This window comes from Schizosaccharomyces japonicus (assembly GCF_000149845.2).
Source record: "Schizosaccharomyces japonicus yFS275 unplaced genomic scaffold supercont5.3, whole genome shotgun sequence".
NCBI classification, from domain to species: Eukaryota; Fungi; Ascomycota; class Schizosaccharomycetes; order Schizosaccharomycetales; family Schizosaccharomycetaceae; genus Schizosaccharomyces; species Schizosaccharomyces japonicus.
In genome coordinates, this window is record NW_011627862.1 from 710,223 (window position 1) to 732,499 (window position 22,277).

Here is a 22,277-nt window from a genome sequence, read left to right on the forward strand (position 1 = left end):
TGGTGATTGGTAGTATAGAGACTTGTACCAGGCAATTGTAGCAATTTTGCCTCAACAAGATTCGTGTAGCGTTGGACGAGGGAATGATACAAAAAAGTCAGAGATAGAAGATGTCTGCGGTCAGGAAGACGTCCGTTAGAAGAAGACAACCGAATAAGATACTAAAAACAAAATAGAACCGAATCGTGTGTTGTCCAGTAAAATTCGTAGTAAAAAAAAAAACCAGCCGTCCGTTCTTCTTGCATTTCGTATTACACTAACGCAGCCATCTAACAATCAAGTAAAAGCAGGTGAACGTGACTATGGCTCCCAAAACGAAAAGAATCTTGTCCTGACGAGATCGGCGGTTAATGAAAGCGATGGTTTTGCGTGTTATTCCAAGTGTGTTTGCAGCATCGAGTATCTTTCGCTTGGTTGACTTAAGCATAGTGCCCTGTTCCACCAAATCACCCAGTACCAGTCGGCCACGCTCAAGATATTCGTCAATTTGGCTTTCTGCACGGTTTAAAAAGGAGTCTTCGTGCAGCAAACCCTGTTGGCGCGTCATGGAACTGGCTGTGTTGGATTCGGTAGCGTATGCAGCAGCAGAAGACGATGCATAAGGGTTTTCCGATTTCTCGTGAGAGAATCCACGACGACTAAGTAATTCCTTTCGGTTACGGCTGTGGGCAACGTCCTCCAATTGCGTTTTCATTTCCGCAAACCGTTCTCTAAGCTGAGACAACTTCGTCCGAAAGTCTTTGACACGCGCCAAAGCCTTGGTTTTCTTAGCAGCATCAAGTTCACGTTTGGCCATGCTCTCATAGTCATCAAGAGAACGCGAGAGCGACAGTAAAGAGGCAGTCAATTGACCTGCAATTGCGTGTTAGATGCCAGTACGAGAACACACAACTTCAACTACATGATTATTTGTGTTTTTCCAAACGTACCTTGTCTTCCTGCTAGAGCTATGGCGCTAGAATCTTCGGCAATTCCGGTTTCCAAGCCATCGAGGTCTTTTGAGATAGAATTAATTAATTTGAGACACTGTAACGGTGAGGTTAACTTCCATTCCATGAAAACTTCGTCTCTTACATGATTATATAGCGTGTTGCTCATGGTAGCAAGAATCTGGGGTATGGCAGAGGGCAGCTGGATGCTCACGAAAGACTCGAGATATCCTTTCGGTGTGTGCCTAAATGAAAACGCGTTCGCGAAAATAAGGTTATATGCAAAACGCGACGCGTATACTGGGTAGAGAATGCGTGACCGAGTTACAAGTAGAAAGCGGGTATTGGAAGGATAGAGTCATATTAAATTGAATCATAAAAAGCATAGAATGTATTAAGTAGCTATTTCGATCTGCGCTATGGTGAGCTATACGAAAAAGTATTTCTAATTTCTAAATGTGCATGACTTTTTATTAAAAGACTATCATCAAAAGGTTCAAAAAGAAAATAGGAAAAAAGAAACAGGAGATAGACAGAACAAACAAAGTGTTCCACAGACAACAAAAAGAATATGCGCGTCTGTGAACCACCATCCATCACCAATGAGACATGAGAAATAATGAAAAAAGTTGAACAAACGAGAAAAAGGCAAAGAGTGCTTGAAGATGTCTGGATTCAGCCCTAACATACTCAAATTTGCGGGAAGATAAAGGTGGAAGCGTGTACGTACACTGTGAAGAACTGCTGAAAAACAAACGGGAAAGAGAGATGGGGTTCAAGAGAGAGAGAGAGAGAGAGGAAAATATAAAGAGGGAGAGAGAAAAGAAAGAACGGACAGAGATGGCGAGAGGATTCCAAGTGGTCCTAATAACGCACGTTTAGTAGTAGCAGCAGTTGTCGTGCCCGTTGGATAGAATACATGGGATTCAAGAGCGTCGTCTCTTTGACGCTGTTGAGGAACGTGAAGGGGTTCGTGGCCTTTTCCAGTAATATTGCTTGTGACTACGACGAGCAGAACGCACAGGACGCATGAGTGGGATATAACGGTTGCGCCTTTCTTCGTCTTCGTCTAATTCCGGATCGTATAGCCATTCCCCCCATAAAGGACGATTGGATGCGTCTCGACCGTAACGTTTTACTTCGACGAGAAATGGATGTTTCTGGGCAAGGCTGCGCAATTGGTCTTGAATTTGTTCAAGCTTGAAAGATGGCGGAAATAAGTGAGCAAGCTCAGGGAGCGGTGTCGTTGCCGTACTTGAAAGAGCGAGTTCGTCCAGCAGGATGTCAAGAAACAAATCTGTAGGGAGAGCATTCTCCTTTACTTCATGAGACGAGTCATCTGAATCTGCCGCCGAAGTCTCACCGCTGCTGCGTTTTTTAGGAAGTAAAAGCTCATCTTCTAGCTGAGTCAGAGTGCGTCCTATGTCGGGTTTTTGTTGTTTAGGAGACTCCATTGGCATGGGTATTGTAGACAACTGCGCGTTGAGTTGCGCAGTTTGCTGGGGGCGAGTATGCTGTTCAATGGCAGCATCGTCGCTGTTGACTAAGTCATTAGGGTGAATAGTGGGCCTGGCAGCTTTATCGATGCTGTCATGACGAACAAAGATAGGTGCTTCAGGTTTCTTGGTGACATCCGTTTCAAAGAAATCCACTGCTGGAGGAAGGCTCGTAGGAGGGAAAATGGCGGTTCCTGGAGTGCGCATGCTGGAATTGCTGTCTTCATCACCTTCACCGGTAGCGTTGGCCGCCATTGACAACGCCAGGAGAGCTTCTACAGAAAAAGATAGAGGATTAGGTGTGGCAGAAGGCGCACGAGTTTCGTCTGGAAAGTTGGCAGAACCCTGGAGCAGAGGAGCAGATGGATTTTCCGTGTCGATACGGAGAACCAATGAAGACATGCGCCTACGAAACCGTGAAGGTTCGGGAGACGGCGGTGATGAAGGCAGCATAGGCTCGAAAAGGGGTGATTGGTGTCTGGAACGCGGAGAGATGGAAACAGACATGGGTGGTAATGAAGTTGGCGCCGGACACGCAATACGAGTAGCGTCCGGACTATCGAAAAACGGGTTGGAAGGATCGTCTTCTGCCGCAATTGCTTCAGCTAACGGCGACGAAGGTTCGGGAACAGTTTGAACGCTTACGCTTTCGCGTTCTGCGGGCGGCCAGCCCAAGAGAACGCGATGACCAAACACGTCAATGAGTGGACAGGCATTATTTTGTGGACGAGTCAGGACTATGCGATCGTTTTTCTTCATGCGGTAAACGTGCTTCCCCGTGCCGTCATACACGACCATGCCGTTCCAGCCTTGACACTCAATGACCATTCGTTCAGCCATGCTGAACACAACCGCATGAACGCGTGAAACTGCCTTGTCGAACCGCGACAGCACATGCGTGCACGCTCTGCTCGAACGGCCCAAACGAAGAACTTTGGAGCAACCCGTAGGAAGCACAGACATAGGAGACAACGGTTCACGCTCTGGTGTGACATTGCGTCCATGGAAAGACGAAATGGCGTCTGTGGACGCGTGTGGGGACGACAGATGCAGACTGCTTGACGCGTCTGGTGTTCGAAGAACATGTTCTGGAGGAATTGCGTCTGTAAAACGTGTACGTCGAGGCGTAGTTGTTGTGTTCCAGTGGCATTTGGAGGGAAGATTGGGTGTAGAACGCGCTGGAGGACATGATTGACGACCTAGAGGTGAAGAAGAAAGTGGTGACGGTAGTCGTTGAAATGGAATATCTTCGCCGTACTCGAGACGCGTTTCCACCATGCTGACTAGCACTTAGTTTTGATAATGAACAAATGGATGAAAGGACGACACAATGAAAAAGAAGGCAACAGCAGCGGACTAAACCACAAGCGCCAATGTCAAATAAACGTTGTTACTAGGACACAATGAACCTAATTCTATACCACTGATGCACCAGGGACCGAAAACAAACGCGCAGAAGCACAACGGTACTCGTGCAAAAGGGGAATTCCAAACAATACACGAGGCGAAGTCTTGTGTGTAAAGAAACGCACACTTAGGCAGAGGAAACGTTACAAAGGGAAACCTTGCCCTTTATAATAACGCGTTTCCACGCGTCGCGCGTCGACGTGTCGCGTTGCATTCTTTGTTGCGCGTTTGTGTACGCGACGCGACGCGTTGTCCCTGAAACCACCATCATCGCCGAATAAGGAGACTTAATGATATTTAGTGACGTGAGCTGTTGCGAACACGAGGTGAAATCTCACTACGACACGTTAAATGTCGTTTAGTGAGTGCTACCAAAAGGTAACGACAACCTCAGACAGTGAGAAAAAAAATAAAGAACCGGCATGCTGAGTGGTATCGCTCCATGCGTCAGACCCCCGCGGAACCTTGCGTACAGAAATTCAGAGCGAGGTTTGACGCATAACGAGTTGTTGCGTCCCCCCCGCAGATCCCCCACTGCCCCACATCACCACCACACATACTTCGTCAGTCCCCCCCCAACAGGAACGTTCTAGCAAACACTCCGGCGTTCGTGAAACGGAAAAACCAGTCGATGAATGGAAATCATGGGATTTGCATCGCGTATAAATAGACATTGACCGTTTCAATCTTTGCAATTCCATTACGTCTTTTTTCGTGTATATTTATTTTAGCTTTTTTTTTAAGCTTCAAAGTTTCCCTTCCTCTTTCCTAAAACCTACCTTCTCCCAAACACTAGGTCAAGTTTTCGCTTTAAAAGAGACGCATTTACGCCTTTTGCAGAAAGCACCTAAACGATTTTTAACAGAATTGTTTCTTTTTGAATTCGTGTTTGTTTCTCTGTAAGTAATGAGCTGACGAGGACGAGAGATTTCGAGATGTGGATCATGTGGGTTCGAATAGATCGGTGAGGTTGGGAATACGGATGGTGGCTGTTGAATCGGTGTTTTTCTCTGTTTTTCCGGGATCTTCTGTGTATTCTAGCTCTTTCTGGCGACTTTCCGTCTCCTCCTGATCCTTTGACCCTTGCTCTTGATCACTCTCCCCTCTCATTCACTCTACTCACGTTCCTGTGCTAACTCTGATTCTTTAGAATAACGAAAAATTGGTACCATGGCTTCTCGGACGAACGTTGTCGGTATCGACTTGGGAAACAGCAAGACCACTATTGCTGTTGCCCGCAATCGCGCTATTGATGTGATTGTTAATGAGGTTTCTAACCGTTCCACCCCCTCTCTTGTCTCTTTCGGCGAGCGCTCCCGTTTCCTCGGTGAGGCTGCTAAATCTCAAGAGGCTTCCAACTTCCGCAACACCGTCGGTAGTTTGAAGCGTTTGGCTGGTCGCAAGTTCAACGACCCTGAAGTCCAAGAGATCGAGAGCAAGTTCATTACTGCTCCTCTCGTCGAGGTCGATGGCTTGGTCGGTGCCAAGGTCAACTACTTGGGTGAGGAGGCCGCTTTCTCTTCCACTCAAATCATCGCCGCCTATTTGACCAAGATTAAGACCACCACTGAAGCCGAGCTCAAGGGCCCCGTCAGTGATGTCGTTATCTCGGTTCCTGCCTGGTTCACTAACGTTCAACGCCAAGCCGTCCTTGATGCTGCTCACATTGCCGGATTGAACCCTCTTCGTTTGATGAACGACAATGCTGCTGCCGCTCTTACTTACGGTATCACCAAGAACGACCTCCCTGAGCCCGAAAACCCCAGAAAGGTTGCTATCGTCGACATTGGTCACTCCAACTACTCTGTCTCCATTGTCGCTTTCAGCCAAGGCCAATTCCACATCAAGTCCACCGTTTGTGACCGCCATTTTGGCAGCCGTAACATGGACAAGGCTTTGATTGACCACTTCGCTGCTGAGTTCAAGGGCAAGTACAAGATTGATGTTCTGTCCAACCCCAAGGCTACTTTCCGTTTGGCTACTGCTGTTGAGCGTCTTAAGAAGGTCCTTTCTGCCAACGCATCTGCCCCCTTGAACGTTGAGATGATCATGAACGACATCGATGCCTCTTCTTTCATTAAGCGTGAGGACTTTGAAAAGCTCATCGAGCCCCTTTTGAACCGCGTTCATCTTCCTTTGGAGCAGGCTCTCAAGGAGGCCGGTGTCACCAAGGAGGAGATCGACAGCATCGAGGTTGTTGGTGGCTGCACTCGTGTCCCCTCTTTGAAGGAGAAGATCTCTGAATTCTTCGGAAAGCCCTTGTCTTTCACTTTGAACCAAGACGAGGCCATCGCCCGTGGATGTGCTCTTTCTTGTGCCATTCTCTCTCCCGTTTTCCGTGTGCGTGACTTCCACGTTCACGATATCACTACCTACCCCATTACCTTCTCTTGGGAGGCCGTGCCCGAAAACCCAGATGAGGAAACTTCCTTGGAGGTTTTCTCTCTCAACAACCCCATTCCTTCTACGAAGATTCTTACCTTCTACCGCAAGGCTCCCTTCACTGTTACTGCTACCTACAGCCACCCTGAGCAATTGCCCGGCAACATCACCGCTGAGCTCGGCAAGTTTGAGATTGGCGATGTCAAGCCCACTGAGTCCGGTGACTTGTCTATCGTGAAGGTCAAGGTTCGCTTGAACCTTCATGGTATTCTCCAAGTTGAGCAAGCCTATGTTGTTGAGGAGCAAGAGGTCGAGGAGCCCGTTGAGCCTGCTCCCACCGCTGAGGGTGAGGAGAAGAAGGATGAGCCCGTTAAGACTCGCAAGGTCAAGAAGCTCGTCAAGGTTGCCGACCTCCCCATCAAGGCAGTTACTGAAACTCTTCCTGCTGAGGTTTTCAACAAGTACTTGGAGGCTGAGGGCAACATGATTGAGACGGACAAGCTTGTCGCTGAGACTTTGGACCGCAAGAACGCTTTGGAGGAGTACATCTATGACACTCGTGCTAAGTTGGACGACATCTACGCTCCCTTTGCCAGCGAGGATGAGAAGACCAAGCTCAAGGGCATGCTTATGGATGCCGAGGACTGGTTGTACGATGAGGGTGAGGACACTACCAAGGCTGTTTACATTGCCAAGCTTGAGGATCTCATGAGAATTGGTGGCCCCATTCGCCAACGCTACCTCGATGATGAGGAAGCCAAGCGTCAAAAGATCCAGGCTGAGCGCGAGGCCGCCATGGCCAAGCTCAAGGCTCAAGCTGATGCAAAGAAGAAGAAGGAGGATGCTGCTCGTGCTAAGGCCCCTACTGGCAAGTTTGAGGAAGGCACTGGCGGCCGTGCCCCTCCTCCTCCCCCTCCTCAAGAGGAAACTATTGAGGATCAAGAAATGACCAACGCTGACGAGACTCAGTAAACGGGTTCCCGCCACTCCGCGGTATAGAGGAACTGCGTTGATCGAAATGTCTCTGTCATGCGCGAGTCTTGTGACTTTTATTTCTTGTTAAAAAATACTGCTCAATTATTCTTCATTCTTATTTTGCTAACGGTTTTGCTGCGCTTGTGTCATTAAGGGTTTTTAGGCAGCTGCGCACGCGTACGTTTGAATGGTTTCTGAGCTCGGAGAGAGATCTATGGGCGCATCGACATTGCCATTTGTGTATGGATATTGTTTCTAGATATTAATGGAACTTAAAGTCGTTCTCCGTATGTTATGTATGCGTGTTAATATGGTTGTGTTGTTTGCATGTGCGTGTGTATGTGATTATGCGCTCAAGGCCGTTGTTCGCTCTCATCTCATTCATCTCTTCCTCTTTATAAATTTTTCTTGATATGTAGCAAGGGAGAATTGATTCAAACGCTAAAACTAATCGTTTGAATGCTCAGCTAATACGACTTCTTTATTTGGTGCAGACAGGGCAGGATGATTTGTCTTCATTATTACTATGTTTACTCTCAACGATGCCAGATAATCTTCCACATGCAGCTTCTCTGATGCTGAATTATGTAATCTTTGTTCTAGACGTCAACGGCAATCCAAATCCACTCGAGTTCTGAGTAAGACAAAAGTAGGCAGTGCTTTCTTTCATCTCGCTCTTTGTAAGTAATGGCCGGCGAAGAAAGGATTAACAAGCATCCTGCTTTTAATAATTGCAGTACGCTAACGGACACAAGTATTCAATTATGAACATACACATACTACACTTGCATGAATGTTAGAAAAAAGCAAGGAGAGATGTTTAGTATATGCTTATGAGTATGAGTGTACGAATTGAGCTAACGGAAAACAAGATGCCGTAGACGTAACTAGCCCAAACCCGTCAAGAATTCATCATAATATCGACGATTAGTGTAAACGCACACACTGCACTGCAAAAAGTGTAAGAACGAGCACAAACGGTTGCTTCTCCAATGGTGTAACCTCGGTAATAAAGTGTGTACACAGAACAAGAGAAAGCAGACAGTGCAATGCCATGTGTCCCATCTGTGTTATAACGCACAGATTAGTAGCTTGACGTTATGTAAAGTTCAAGAGAGAGCGAGTGCGTAAACATGGAAGAGATCATTGTGTGTGGATAAAAGTAGAACTTGTCAAGTGTGTCAAAGGTATATTGGACACACGTTCTATCAACAAAATGCAATGTTTCCAAACAAAAGTCAGCCAACAAGCTGACTTCTGTGAATATGCAATGGAAGACTCGCTTACACAAGCACTACAAATTAGCTCGACTATTCGGCGAAAAATAGTACTTGTGGTATGCATGCAAATGCGGAAGAAAAGTGGTCGAAAAAGGAAAGAGGAAGACAAGAAGGGTAAAATAAGTCAAGCAAAAGCAAGAAACCAAGACGTGGGAAAAGCATCAATTGTTTGAGATTAAGGTAAGTTGTTGAAAGAGTATACGATTGGTAAATAGCAGACTCCCGTCCTCAACACAACAGCGGCAGTGACAATTAACACACGGCCAAACCTAGACAGAAATATAAATGGACAGGCGATTGTGAGAAAGGAGGGGAGGAGTGGTGCTATTGTTGCTGCGAAAGCACAGCAGCTAAGTACCGAAAAAAATCAAACGGCTTGACAGCGACGCAGGCATCAAGAACTTCTCGATGAGACCCCCTAATTCACGACGCATTCAACCATGCTCTCAAAAGGTGGGCGGAAGAGTGAGTGATCGATGGTGAAAGTGAACGAAAGAGATAGCGTTGGTAAGTGTGTATTGTATGTATGGGTGTGTATAATGTGTGAGAGGTTGTTTGTGAACGTGAGTGTGTATAATTTAGGAACAGACGTTAAGAGATTAATGGTTCGGTAGTGGATGGATGACCATAAAGAACTCTTAAAGTACAAGGCACTTAGACTTCTTCTTGTGCGTGACAGGAGGATCCAGAGCAGCAACAATAGCTTCATCAAAAACGTTTTTCAAACCCTTTTGGGTAAGGGCCGAACATTCCACGTACTTGACAGCTCCCAGTTCCCGAGCCAGGCGTTCACCTTGCTCATGGGAAAGGGGATGCTGGTGCTGGCGGGCAAGCTTCTGCTGGACAGCAGGATCATCTCGAAGATCGATTTGCGTACCGACTATGAGACAGGGGACACCGGGACAATGATGATGCACTTCTGGGAACCACTTTTCCTTAACGTTCTCAAAACTAGCGGGAGAAGTAACGCTGAAGCACACGAGGAAAACGTCGGTTTGGGGATATGACAAGGGACGCAGACGATCATAATCTTCTTGACCAGCAGTATCAAACAAACCCAAAGTGTACGGTTCATCACCGATCATAACAGTAACCGCATACTACAGAGTGTTAGCACACGTCAAATACACAGTGATGCAGCACCACGTTGCTGTGCGTTCCCAAAGACTTACGTTATCGAAAACAGTAGGGACATAGTCACTGGGGAACTTGTTCGTGGTGTAGGAAATCAGCAGACATGTCTATGTCATTTTGTTAGCATTCTGTGATATGTAGACATGAAAATGTCCCAAGAAAATTGATAACACCGAGAAGCTCGAAAAAATAGGAACCAGGCCGAATTAGACCTTCAGAAAAGGAGTACTGGTGCTCTTGATGTAATGTGGCTCGGGGAACCTGTAGACTTTCCATTGTTTTTCCGTTCTGAGGACATTTCACGCGTTTTCAAGACATACCTTTCCAACGGCACCATCACCGACGACAACACACTTAATAGTAGGCATATTAACAGATTATACTTTACTCCTGAGGCTTTGCTTGTTCAATACAGGTAAGGCACGCCGCTGTTGCGTCTGAAAGCTGCTTCAACTATGAGTTGCGTATTGGTAAAGGGTAGGAGCAGCCTGTTACTCAACCGTACGAGATGTTCTTTCTGCTGTGCGCTCTCAACGTGACCCAAGGAGATATAACGCGATGTGCCGCAGTCATACAGCCCGTATTTAAATTAACTATCCACGTGTTAAATAGTGACGTAGCGATTTAATGCGATTAAGCGAGTTTGCTGAAATTAATCATTCTTTTGGTTTGTAATGTACATTAGTATTTCTATTCTTCTGCCGACGAAATCCCTTCTTGTTCTTCGCTTTCAGAGCTTTCAACATCCTCAATTTCCTCGTTTTCTGACGGCGATTCTTGGTAATTGATTAGACGATTTCGCGTTCTTAGGCTTTTTCGTGTCGGCGAAGACACGAGAGCGTTTTTCAATTGCTGGCTCTGCTTGCGCTTTGGTACAGATCGCGCAGTAGTACGACCACGAGCACGCGAGGTTCTGGTACTTCGCTTCTTTGGAGTACCCGAAAGTGCAGGTTTGGATCGTTTCAAGGCTGCTGTGTGATGATTGCTGCGGATATTAGCCTTGACGATTTGTTCGACTTGTTGCTCAATTTCCGAAGATAGAAAAGTCTTTCCCTGTGTGATCTTTTTCTCGTCCGGAACCTCGATGACTTTGTAGATTTCATGTGGCAGACGAATTTGTTTTGGGAAAGAAGGGATGGCCCAGCCGAATACATTAGCTCGAACGAAAATCGCGATTCTTGCAAGCTCACTGAGATAGTAGATGGCGTCTGATGTTTCACTGATGGTGTCTCTGTATTGTTTGACACGTTGAGCGAGATGGTATAGGAGAGAGACATTGTCGGCGAACATAACCACGTCAAGATAGAACTCAAAGTACTTGAGGAAACTCAGCAGGCTTTCGGTGCTCTCGATATTTAGGTCTGGATGGTGCGCTAGTAAGTGAATCAGATATGTCAGAACATATTCGTTGATGTAATTTTTGTGCTTCCGTAGATAGAGAGAGCGCGATTTTGCCCAAGTGCGAACCTTTCCCAAGAACTCTGCTTCGGGGTCATGTGCTAACAGGAAAATAGCTGCGTGAAAGCGTGCTGGCAATCGGTCAAACTGGAGAAGTTTCTGTAGCCTCCGGACGAACTCCTGTCTTACTTCATAAATTGAGTCTTGACAGAGCAAACACAGGTGCAGAAATGTTTGGAATGTAACGAGCGGTTCAAATTCAGGCAACACAGCCAACTTGAGCAAAAAGCGTGCTGCCGATAACCGCAACCAGGCGGCATGAATGTAACTGTGAGCTGTTAGTATTAGTGTATACATTTATTATGCTTACGGTGTGGAATGCTCAGGATCCATGTCTCCATTTGTTAATAAAATTACACTCAGTAATTTGAGAATGGGAGCAGCCCGCTGTTCACGATCGTCTTTATTTTTATTGTAAGTAAGCATGTTTGTAAGACACTTGAGCGCGAGCACTTTGGATCGAATGTGATAATCCAACTCTGAGAATTGAAGCCAAACATCATCAGGCGTGTTGGTTATATTGGGATCCGATACATGTGCACGAATAACATTTTTTACCAAAAACTCGGTAATCCTTTCTTCATGAGAAAGTAGTAGGTTACCTTTTATAAGTAAGTACTTAGATAAAGAAGCCAAAACTGTAGGGGTTTTATCAGAGTAGGTTAAATTGTCAAGTAATTTGTCCCTCATTCGTTCTTGATATGTTGCATCTTGAACGGTAGTAAGAATTACAGCACTGTATTTTGCTTGCGTATCGGTGCCTTCAAAACATAGCTTCTCCAAAATTGCAAGGACCTCATGGCCGAGATCAAATGATTTTTTTCGGAGACAGTATTGTGATACAGTTTTTAAAGTTTCTGGGCTCACAGACGATTGGTTCTGAAGAATCATTTCTTTGATGTCCTTCAGCGCAGTTTCGTAAATATCGGGAAATAAGGAGGATACTTGTTGCAATAGACTTTCGCAAGATTTACGAACAGTATCATTATGCATATTTCGAATGAGCTCGCTCACATTTGTCTTGTTAATAATCAACGGTGCGGAACGAAAAAGCAGAAGACGAAGTGAATCCACAATCGAAGGGCTTCGTTGTTTTAGTCGTTTAAGCAGATGCTTCATAAACTTGTGAATGTCCTCAAATGAATTTTGCAAGTTAATTGTTTCCCGGAAAGTTTTATAGCACTGTCTGTCATTAAGTTTGGCAAATTTCCAGAGATCCTGTTCCATTTGTTTTTGGTTTGGTGATTTCGAAGACAAAAGTTCGATTACTTGTGTAAGACGCTTCGTCTTGATTTCTTCGTCAGTGTCCATTACAGATCCGTTATAGTCTACACAACAATCAATAAATCGACTCAACAGAACCATATATTTTGATTGTCTTTGAAGAAGCATATAAAACACCCGAAGACTTTGGTCGTCTAAACACTGTACAACGTACAGTATACGGGATACTCTTGCGCTTGTATCAAGAGAAAGTGCATTGAGTATTACTTCAAAAAAAGAAAGTTCTGCAGCAGCATTCGTTGGTTCATCGTTAACATAGAAAACATTCAATAAGGAGGAGGGTATCCAAGAGCAAGCTTGACGAGAGAAATCGTCTCCAGAAATCTGCTCAGCAAACGAAGCATTGTAAAGTGCACTGAGTGTTTGAATGGCTTTGGTACGGACAGAGTATTTCCGGTCACGAAGTCGGTCAGCAGAGAGCTTTAGGGCATGCACAGGAACCGTTAGTCGAAGGGTTTCATAGGGTAGTGAACCAAGTGCTTCAATAGCTGAGACACGGACGCGTTCGTCAGTGTCTGCCAACTTTACTTCATACAATTGCATAATTAACTGTATAATATCTTGAGAAGCGAGTGGGTTTAGCGCGGCATTTATGAGGCCTTGAGTACAAGCTGTCCGAATTTCTACAAGCTTATCATTGACACGACCGAGAAATGCGTTCCAGACTTGTGGATAATCCGACCACAATGTATGTATTTTAATCATCAGTCGAACAGTCTCCACTGCTAGGAGACGGATCGAACTATGCTCGGCAAGCAATTCGTTTTCCAGCTGGGGGACAACATTCAGTAAGGTTGAAGGAGCGTAGGTCCATAATTCTAAGGCCAAATTATGAGCGGCTACAAACTCGCGAGGAACATTTTCCTCGGGAAGAATATCTTTTGTCTCAAGTATTATTTCAGAAAAGTACTGGCTTATGTAGCGCTGTAATCGATTTGAGCACTCATGAAGAATATTCCGTGCTAACTGAAAGCCCCCTCCGCGTTTGGAATTTTCTGAAGGTCCTACAAAACTTTGAACACTCGTTCCTGAAACCAACTGTGCAAGTAAAGTATTGACTACAGCAGGTGGAATTATAGACGCTTCGTTAATCAACTGTTGCAGAATGTCAAGCATATAAACCTCGATGTTTTTTGATATTCCCTTTCTCGCCAAATCAAAAAATAATCGAAATAAAGAAGTAAGAAATGTTTCTGCTGCTGGAAAATCGACGATTAGTACGGCGGACTTCACCACAGATAAACTTTCAAGTATATGGTACAGCTGAGGATAGTACACAGACTCCGGATCTTCTAAACCAGGAAGTAATTTAATGATCGTTTCAAAAGCTTTCTCAAGCTGGGATATAGTATAAGGAGCGTCTGGAGCACATAGACGGAGTACTTCCACGATACAGCAGCAGACATATGCTCTTACACTTTTATCTTTATGTGAAAGCAGATTCTTATGCACTAAAGAATGTGCTACTGACAAAATAGAGTCTCGTTCGGCAAAGTCTTGATCCATCTCGACAAGCTTACTGAGCAAGCGCTGTAGTCTGCTCAGCAATTCCGATGTCCCTATACGGTTTGCATGAGTAGGTACGATCTCTTCTCCAAAATCCAATATTTGAGCATTTTGTTGACTTGACATCAGTAATAGTCCTAACACAGTGAAAGTAAACAACTGAGTGTTTTAACCTAGAGATATGCAGAAAAAGATATGTATATGTCTTTAAGATGTAAAAAATGCAAAACAAAGTGTCAGAATGCACAGACGGCTTGATCTATTAAGTTTGAGTTAATAACGCGTGTTACTAGGTGTAATTATTGAAAAAGATGATTGCTTTCTGATGAATTCGACGTCTGAGTCTGGTTGGTGCTAGGTATCTAATTTAAGTTGCTATACGCGAAAGACGCGTTAACGATATGCAACATAATTTACTGAAAAATAGCTAAAACAAAGAATAAGAGTTGAATCTGATTGCAGTACTGTTACCGACTTTTTATTTGACCATCCGTAGTATAATATTTTCTATTTTTCTTTTTTTTTTTTATTAATTTGTTTGTCGAAATCTCAATTTTTTATTCGATAATTTTTGTTTCGACTGGAATTGTAATTTCAATTGTTGCTTCCTAAAATAAAATAAAAGCTTGTTACTTAATTCCGTTTGCTATTTATGTACAAATACTGAATTCTAATTTGGATTAGCATTGTCTCATGTTATGAGTATTCAGCTTCGAATCTTCATTCATTTCTCGATTACAATAATTCTGGGATACATATGCTAACCTTATTAACTAATATAATAAATTGGACAATAAGCTTATCGTAGACTTGTAATGCAAGTCCTTTGAACTTATTTTCATTCAAGAAAAAAATAAATTAAATTAAATGTAAGAAAATTAAATAAATGAAAAAGAAAGGGTGGAACAAAATTTACAACAGTTAGCATGAATCCTACTTATTCTTTTCTTCTTTCTTGCTCTTTTTTTTTTACTTATTTTCAACCGGAAAAATATAAAATTAGCATCGCGCAAAACAAACCTGTAAAGAGAATAAATACCTGGGTATAGGACAAATGTGTAAATAAGTAAAGAATGGAAATAAAGAAGACAGATAAAAAGAATTAAAAAGAAAAAAGAATGAATATCGGCGAAGTCTAATGTCCATCACCTAGCGGCAGAAACTGTCCAAGCACACGCTTAAGATAATTAAACTTTTCGTCTGCTGACATCTGTGGAGAAATTGAATTATTCGGTGATGAAAAGTACGGCCGAGATGTCTCGCATTGCATTGTTAATGAAGGCAGTACTTCCAAATGTATCTGTGTGGGTTTGCAAGCACAACTGAATGCTCGCCGATGCTTTGAAGGACCCCGACGACGACGTCCACCAGTTATCGGAGATAATATAGGTTTTCGAGGCAAAACAGTAATGGATGAATTTTCCTTGTCCGGGATTGGTCGAAGTAACTTCATAGATCTTCTCTTCAACCCTTTGGCCTTCTCTGCCACATGCGCAGAAGAGCAAAGATCATTCATCTCAGCTTCTGAAGGCAGCGCAGATGGCTTAAAGCTTATACTCATGTGCAGAGCTTTGGTCAAATCAAATCCCGGAGAGGATTGATTAAGTGCAGTAATATCATCAGTCGACAAGCTGACAGTAGGATTGGTACACCAATCGCTACTTGTTCTATGAACATGACGTTTTCTCATATGACGGGGTAATGGTTGATGGTTTGGAGACGCATTGTATTTCGCAAAAAGTGAACGATGCGCGCGGAGATAGGGATGCAACATAACCTGTGACAAATTAATCCGGTTTTTAGGATTTGGAGTAAGAATAGCAGAAAGCAGATGTCTTGCCGTCTGACTTACGAAGTCCGGAAAAGCTAACGCTGCTGAGCAAATATAACGATAAAGCCGAGGAATATTCGCGCCCATTGGATTATGAGGGTCATCGTCAAAAGGTAAGTAACCGGCCAACATAGCATACAGAATGACACCACAGCTCCAAACATCTGCTTGTGTTCCTGCATATAGACCAGATTCACAAGAAACAAGTTCTGGCGCCGCGTAACACGGCGATCCGCACGACGTACTAAACAAGTCTTGACCAGCGAGACTGCCGTACCGATGACCGACGAGTCGAGCAGCCTCACCAAAAGTCGTCGCAAAACCAAAATCGGCGATGACAACATTACGTTGACCGTCCAGTAAAATGTTTTCCAATTTGAGATCACGATGAACAATTCCTCTAGAGTGAAGATATGCCACACCACTAACAAGTTGAGCAAACATTTTAGCTGCCTCTGGGTCCAACAAGCGACGGCAAGTAAGAATATAATTAAAGAGCTCGCCACCTGATGCATACCCAAGGACAATTCCCACATGATGAGCCGTTTCGACGGTTTCGTAGTAGCGTAAAATATGTGGATGTTCCCCAACATGTCGCAATATTGCAATTTCTCTGGAAAGTCGATGTGCAAGCGAAGAATTAGGAGCCGGCGTGCGCACAACCTTAATAGCAAACTGGGGTGGCATATCACTACTAACATCATTTTTGTCTTTCAGGCGCCAGCCCAGCTTAACCCGTCCATATTCTCCTCTTCCAACTGTCCGACCAAGCACATATGGTCCAAATATGTGCAGCCGACCATGTTGAGGTTTCCGCTCAAGATGGAAAGAACGTTCAGAGTATGTCTGTGCAGGGGAAACGAAGGTGCTGGTGGTTGAGGCGATGGAAATATTGTTAGAGGGTTTTCGCGTGACAGGAATATTTTCACAAACTTGCTGCTGTGCATTCTCAGGGTTTGCATTTAGCTGGCATTTTTCAATCGCTCCATTATTCAAAGTGCCATCTAAATTATTTGTTTGGGAAACTTGATTAGAAGCAATAGAAGAGCGCACGGTCGTCGTTTCCACAATGCATTTCTCCACCGCTACCACGGCCTTTGACCTTTCAGCCAGGGCAGGAGGAGAAGTCAGCAGAGAACTTTTTTGTTGTTGGGAAGACGCTGCCAAAGCAGCCGCCGACTGTTCCAATTGAATAGACAAGAGCGATTTTTGTGAAGAGTCCAAATTTGCCGACGCAGCGGGGGATGATTTGTCCGTAGTTTTAGAGTTAACGAGGTTAGAGGAAGACACATCGTTGCCCGTTGCCGGCCGTGGGAGGTGGGCAGATAAGAATTCAACGGCTTGCCCACTACCGCACGTACTTTTCTTTTCGTTTTGAGTGTTTTTAGTTGATGTTGTATGGAGAGACAAACTCTCAAACCCAATAGCAACGCTCTCTGGCATTACGGATTGGGCAGATTGAGGGACCCGTACCTCCGTAAACGGCGCGTGAGCAGATGATGCATGTGTTGGCTGCAAAGAACGAAGACTTGAAAATCCCGGGTTTAGTAGCTGTTTCGTTGAACAAGCATCGGAATTCTCAGAATCCGGATGCCACTGCCCTTTTTTAACCGGATGGGAGGATGGGAGGGAATGGGAAGGGGTTGGACGGTCGGTCATTAGACGAAATCTTGGAAGTTTGCTAAGCTCTGCAAAGGAGCCATAATTTGAACGCTGTTGCACTTGGTCGACGCAGCTCCCACTAGCTTCTTCGTCTTTTGCAGAAGAAGGCGCCGGTGCGGGTAGCTCACCGAGTTCAGAAGACCATTTTTGTGATTGGGATTGTCGTAGGGAAGACATGCTTTTAATTATAACCACTTCAAATCACAGGGAAGGGAAGAAGGGAAGGAGGAATGAATAGTAGCACCAACGTACAGGCTAACAGAAAGTGAAGATGCAGGAATTATACGTAAGGAAACGGTTGTGAACGTATAAGAGAAAAAAAATACGTCAGGAAAAGCTGTATCACTTGATAATTGAAATTCAGCGGTAAATTGAGCCACAGAAGAAAAGGAAAGACAAACAAATGACGGAGAAATTAGAACAGGCCACGGAGGGAGTAAAAATCATAAAACGGTCTCCGAGACAATGAACTCTTCGTTCGCAGATACGCTGCAGCACAGTTACTCGTCAATTACGCAGCTCTTCAATCGATACACGAAAGAGGAAAGCGCACAAACAAGCGACACAAACGTCCAAAGCTGCAGCAAATAGCTAGAGACACAAATGTACCACAGATATAGTAGGCACTGTAGTCGATATGATAGAAAACCACAGAACACGTCGTAGAAAGGCTCAATCAAAATACTAACGTGTGAGGAGATGTTGCTACGTGGACTTACAGGCATTATACAGTAAAATGGGCGTGAATGTGGTTTGAAGTAATTGTCAAGCAAAACCAAACCAGGATATCAGCAGCCCGACCTGTAAATGCCACAGAGGAAGTTACTCAAACTGAGTTTCACTATGTTGGGTAAAAATAGAAGCAAAGGGTGTGTAGGGGAGTTTCAGGTGGAAACAAGTTGGTGGTTAGTGGTGGTGACGTTTAGCACTAATTTAAGCTTATAACAAAGTCTCGCCTAAGCGAAAGCTTTTTTTTTCGTATATCTCGGTTACAACAAATGAATGCGCCGGGAGAGACACGGGACACTCAACTATATATCACTTTGCAGCAGAAGAGAAAAAGACCGAATCTATTTCGGCGAATTAATAGCTGCTAAAACGCGAGCCGACAAACCAACAAATTAAATACATGGACCGACATGCAGCTTGGTGTTTCTTTTATCACGTTTTCCAAATGACATCATATGTTGCGGCATTTTGCTGCACTAAGCCAATTATAAATGAGCGTGTTTACGTTATTTTAAAATAAATGCGACCCTATCTTGCTTTAGGCGCGACAGAATCCAAACTCTTATTGGTAGAGAACGAGATCACGTGCAAAGTGATTCGTGCTCGCGAGTTTATTGCGTCACTAGAAGTCTCGAATGTTCTGTGCCAAAACTATAAATACAGCCGCTCCTGCCATGATTTGCGAAAAAAACTTTCTCTCAACTGTTCAATTATCACACTCAAAGGGTCAATTGGTTCTTGTGACTCTATTTACGACATCGCCTATTACCTATACTGCGATAGTCCTGGATATCTGTCGTTCTTTTCCGTAGTTTCCTTTTTTTAGCTTATCAACCCATCACCAACTGCCGCTCTTCCTGCAACAAACATTGATTTTGTTTGTGCAGTCGTTTCAGTTGCATTGAATTTTGCTTGACAAATTCTTTGTACTGAGCAAATTTTCCTTCTTCAGAAAGTTTTGTGCAGGAGATTCATCGTTTTTTTGAACTTGTAGCTCAGGCAAGCATTGGTAACGGACTGTTCTTGCCTTTTGCGTCTGCTTTTTGCTTCTTGTCTAATACCTGTTTCTGTAACTGTTCATACTGTCCGTGCGAGACAGTCTCCTCTCCTCCGCCGTAGTTAGCTGCCAGTGTCTAGTTTCGCGTAGTCGCTGAGTAGGTTGTGTTTTAGATTTGCGTTGTACGTGTGTGTGCACGTGGGAACTGATCGTAATCGCTTATCGCATCTGGCGTTATTGCGAGCTCGCTTATTCCACGCTTTTCTCGATTTTCGGCTGCGTCTTTTCTGCCCCGCAAAACCCCCAGCGCGTAATTACTGCCTCGTTTCGCTTCGCTAGCCACGTGCAGTTAAGGTATTAACGCCGCGATTCAACTGCCGTTTCCGTCTCCCTTCCTAGGGGTTTACGTGATTATAGGCTTGGAGGAGTGTCCAAATATTCGCTAAGCTTGCGTCACGGAAGACGGAAGATATATTCCTTTGTTCGAGACTATCCCTTCTTTGGAAAACCATTCAGTTATAACTGAAGCTTTTCTAACATCAACGCACCAGAGAAATTCTCTTACGTGTGTTTTCTTTCTTTATTCTCTCTGCAACTTTAAAAAATTGCCCTTGACGGAAGTGATTCTCCTTATTTCCGTCACCCTCAATTTTCTTTGTCGCTCGCAGCTTTTCTACCAAAGACTGCTGAATTGCCCCTTTTAACAGTTACACAATTGTTTTGGCAGTATGACAGCATTCTCTAAGTCCAGTTTAGAGTCGCAAACGGCCCTTGGCTCAGAGGTCCAATCCTCCTTGGGTGTTCAAAACATTACGGCCATTCCCATCGAGAAAAAGGCTGCCCAGGAGACGATTGTGGACGTTGATCCATTTAATTCCGCAGTTAGTGTCCATCATCCCAGACGAGGACGTGCGGACAGCGATGCGTCTTTTTCTTCGCTTGAGAGCCGCACAGGACTAAATGACAGTATTGAGTACCAGCGAGTCAGCAAATGGATTTGGGTACTCGCTCTCGCTGCCGGTATTAGTGGTCTACTGTTTGGTTATGACACCGGTGTTATTTCCGGTGCTCTCGTTGTCATCAACAAGGATTTGGGCCACACATTGTCCTATGGTGACAAGGAATTCATTACTTCTGCAACATCCCTCGGTGCTTTGATGGGTGGAGTTATTGCCGGTACGCTTGCCGACTTTATGGGACGTCGACCGGTCATTTCGGTTGGTGCAGTTATTATTATTGTCGGCTCCATCGTACAAGTGACAGCACACGGTCTTTGGCACATGATTGTTGGTCGTTTTGTTATCGGTTGGGGCGTCGGTTTGGCCTCGCTAATTGTTCCCTTGTACCTCAGTGAATTGGCGCCTGCGAAGTTTCGCTCGCGACTTGTCATTGTCTACGTGTTAATGATTACATTGGGTCAAGTCATTGCATATGCCATTGACGCAGCGTTTGAATATCATAAGGCTGGATGGCGTTGGATGGTTGGTTTGGCCATCGTACCCGCCGTCATTCAGATTTTCGTAATGCTTTGGTTGCCCGAGTCTCCTCGTTTCTTAGTGAAGCGCGAACATAAGGAACGTGCTCGAAAGATCATCTCAAAAATTTACCCAGAAGCCCATCCCTATGAAGTGGAAAACAAAATTCGCCTTATCCAAGAAGGTGTACGTGATCCTTTTACAGGAACACGCTTCCAACGTTTCGTTAAATCTGCCAAAGAGTTATTCCTTCGTGCTTCAAATCTCCGCTCTCTCTTCATTGCTTGCGCTTTGCAAGGTATGCAACAATTGTCAGGTTTCAATTCACTCATGTACTTCTCGAGTACAATCTTCGAAATTGTCGGCTTTCACAACCCCATTGCCACTGGTTTAATTATCGCCGGTACCAACTTTATATTTACCATTATCGCATTTGTGGTCGTGGACCGTTTGGGTCGGCGTTTGCTTCTTCTTATAACAATGTGGGGCATGATTATTGGTTTGGTCGTGTGCGCAATTGCATTTCATTATCTGCCTCAAGATTCCGCGGGAAATTACACCGCCGGCTCTTCAAATGTCTGGGCCATTATTATTCTTATTTCTATGATTGTCTATGTTGCATCCTATGCTTCCGGTCTTGGCAACCTGCCCTGGCAACAGAGTGAGCTATTTCCTATGAGCGTGCGTGCTCTTGGTTCCGGCTTGGCTACATCCACTAACTGGGCTGGTAACTTGGCTATCGGTGCCACCTTCCTTACTCTTATGAATGCTATTACGCCAACAGGAACATTTGCACTTTACTCTGGAATCTGTCTTTTGGGTTGGATCATATTCGTTTTCTGTTACCCCGAACTTACGGATTACACAATTGAGGAAATTGCCCAACTCTTGTCTTCCGGTTTCAACATTCGTAAGAGTATGGCTCACCATCGTGAGATCAAACGGCTTCACGCTGAAGAGGAAAAAGAGCGCCAGGAGAATGAGGTGAACAACTAATCCGTTTACCTTGTCTAATGCGGTAATTCTAATTTATGCGCACTGTCTCTGAAACGAATTCTTTTATTGAAACTTTTCTGATCGTGTGTGTATATACATCTCTTGTTATGCGTATTTGTTTTCATCTCTGAATACTCTAATATTTCCACACTACTCCTGGATTCACGACACTCTCTTTCGGCAGTAGACGAAAAGCCGTATTCAAATGTTTTCATGTTCTCAACTTTCCTAACGAATTCCAGCAGCGCCTCCTGCGACATTCTTGTCTGGGCTCTCTGGGCCTTCCTACCCGTAACTCACACTAAATTCACTCAATCCTACGATCCGCGTTCTTATATCTGTACATGTGTGACACGCTTATTACCGTTTCCCATTATCTTAAATAGAATTATTCCTTTTATTACACAACTTAGCCGGGCTTTAGTATTTAAAGGGGAGGGCTGCGCCTTGCAGATGCTGCGGCAGCCACAATAGTATGCGAGTTTGTAAAATGTGATGAGACCTGGAGAAAGTCCAGTGTACGTATATAGAAGGTATACGTAAATGCATATGAAAAAATGTGTCTGAGTAAATAATGTATGTGTCTTCTTGATCACTGAAACAATCGAGGAAAAGACCGAGCAAAACCAGAGCATGCAACACTCTCTCATAAAGTTGCAAGAATCTGACGTCTTCTATTCGTAAATTGTTTTATCAGGAACAAATATGCGTAAGGTATTCATTATATAAGCTTCAT

The 22,277-nt window shown here is 44.3% G+C and overlaps 7 protein-coding genes across 7 annotated transcripts; 2 read left to right on the plus strand and 5 right to left on the minus strand.

Annotated features, from left to right (window-relative positions):
- Positions 1-256: 256 nt before the first annotated feature.
- On the minus strand, positions 257-1,098 carry SJAG_04513 (SNARE Bos1; the record flags this gene model as incomplete). Its single annotated transcript, XM_002175571.1, has 3 exons — positions 257-852; positions 930-1,026; positions 1,075-1,098. The coding sequence occupies 3 exons, from the start codon at positions 1,096-1,098 to the stop codon at positions 257-259; spliced, it is 717 nt and encodes a 238-aa protein (XP_002175607.1).
- Positions 1,099-1,278: 180 nt separating this feature from the next.
- SJAG_04512 (hypothetical protein) lies at positions 1,279-4,437 on the minus strand. Its single transcript, XM_002175570.2, has one exon. The coding sequence runs from the start codon at positions 3,701-3,703 to the stop codon at positions 1,856-1,858; it is 1,848 nt and encodes a 615-aa protein (XP_002175606.1). The 5' UTR covers positions 3,704-4,437; the 3' UTR covers positions 1,279-1,855.
- Positions 4,438-4,493: 56 nt separating this feature from the next.
- Positions 4,494-7,464, plus strand: SJAG_04511 (heat shock protein Pss1). The gene is made up of 2 exons (XM_002175569.2): positions 4,494-4,731; positions 4,983-7,464. The coding sequence occupies exon 2, from the start codon at positions 5,003-5,005 to the stop codon at positions 7,184-7,186; it is 2,184 nt and encodes a 727-aa protein (XP_002175605.1). The 5' UTR covers positions 4,494-4,731; positions 4,983-5,002; the 3' UTR covers positions 7,187-7,464.
- A 75-nt stretch (positions 7,465-7,539) lies between these two features.
- On the minus strand, positions 7,540-10,047 carry SJAG_04509 (rho family GTPase Cdc42). The gene is made up of 3 exons (XM_002175568.2): positions 9,924-10,047; positions 9,642-9,710; positions 7,540-9,569 (listed from the first exon to the last, which is right to left on the minus strand). Exons 1-3 carry the CDS (start codon positions 9,969-9,971, stop codon positions 9,108-9,110), a joined length of 579 nt encoding a protein of 192 aa, XP_002175604.1. The 5' UTR covers positions 9,972-10,047; the 3' UTR covers positions 7,540-9,107.
- A 125-nt stretch (positions 10,048-10,172) lies between these two features.
- On the minus strand, positions 10,173-14,236 carry SJAG_04508 (cohesin-associated protein Pds5). Its single transcript, XM_002175567.2, has 2 exons — positions 11,372-14,236; positions 10,173-11,329 (listed from the first exon to the last, which is right to left on the minus strand). Exons 1-2 carry the CDS (start codon positions 13,975-13,977, stop codon positions 10,294-10,296), a joined length of 3,642 nt encoding a protein of 1,213 aa, XP_002175603.1. The 5' UTR covers positions 13,978-14,236; the 3' UTR covers positions 10,173-10,293.
- A 321-nt stretch (positions 14,237-14,557) lies between these two features.
- Positions 14,558-18,459, minus strand: SJAG_04507 (CAMK/CAMKL/KIN4 protein kinase Ppk1). The gene has a single exon (XM_002175566.2). It carries the CDS (start codon positions 17,519-17,521, stop codon positions 14,987-14,989), a length of 2,535 nt encoding a protein of 844 aa, XP_002175602.1. The 5' UTR covers positions 17,522-18,459; the 3' UTR covers positions 14,558-14,986.
- Positions 18,460-18,732: 273 nt separating this feature from the next.
- Positions 18,733-21,949, plus strand: SJAG_04506 (myo-inositol transporter Itr1). Its single transcript, XM_002175565.2, has one exon. It carries the CDS (start codon positions 19,799-19,801, stop codon positions 21,539-21,541), a length of 1,743 nt encoding a protein of 580 aa, XP_002175601.1. The 5' UTR covers positions 18,733-19,798; the 3' UTR covers positions 21,542-21,949.
- The last annotated feature ends 328 nt before the right edge of the window (positions 21,950-22,277 follow it).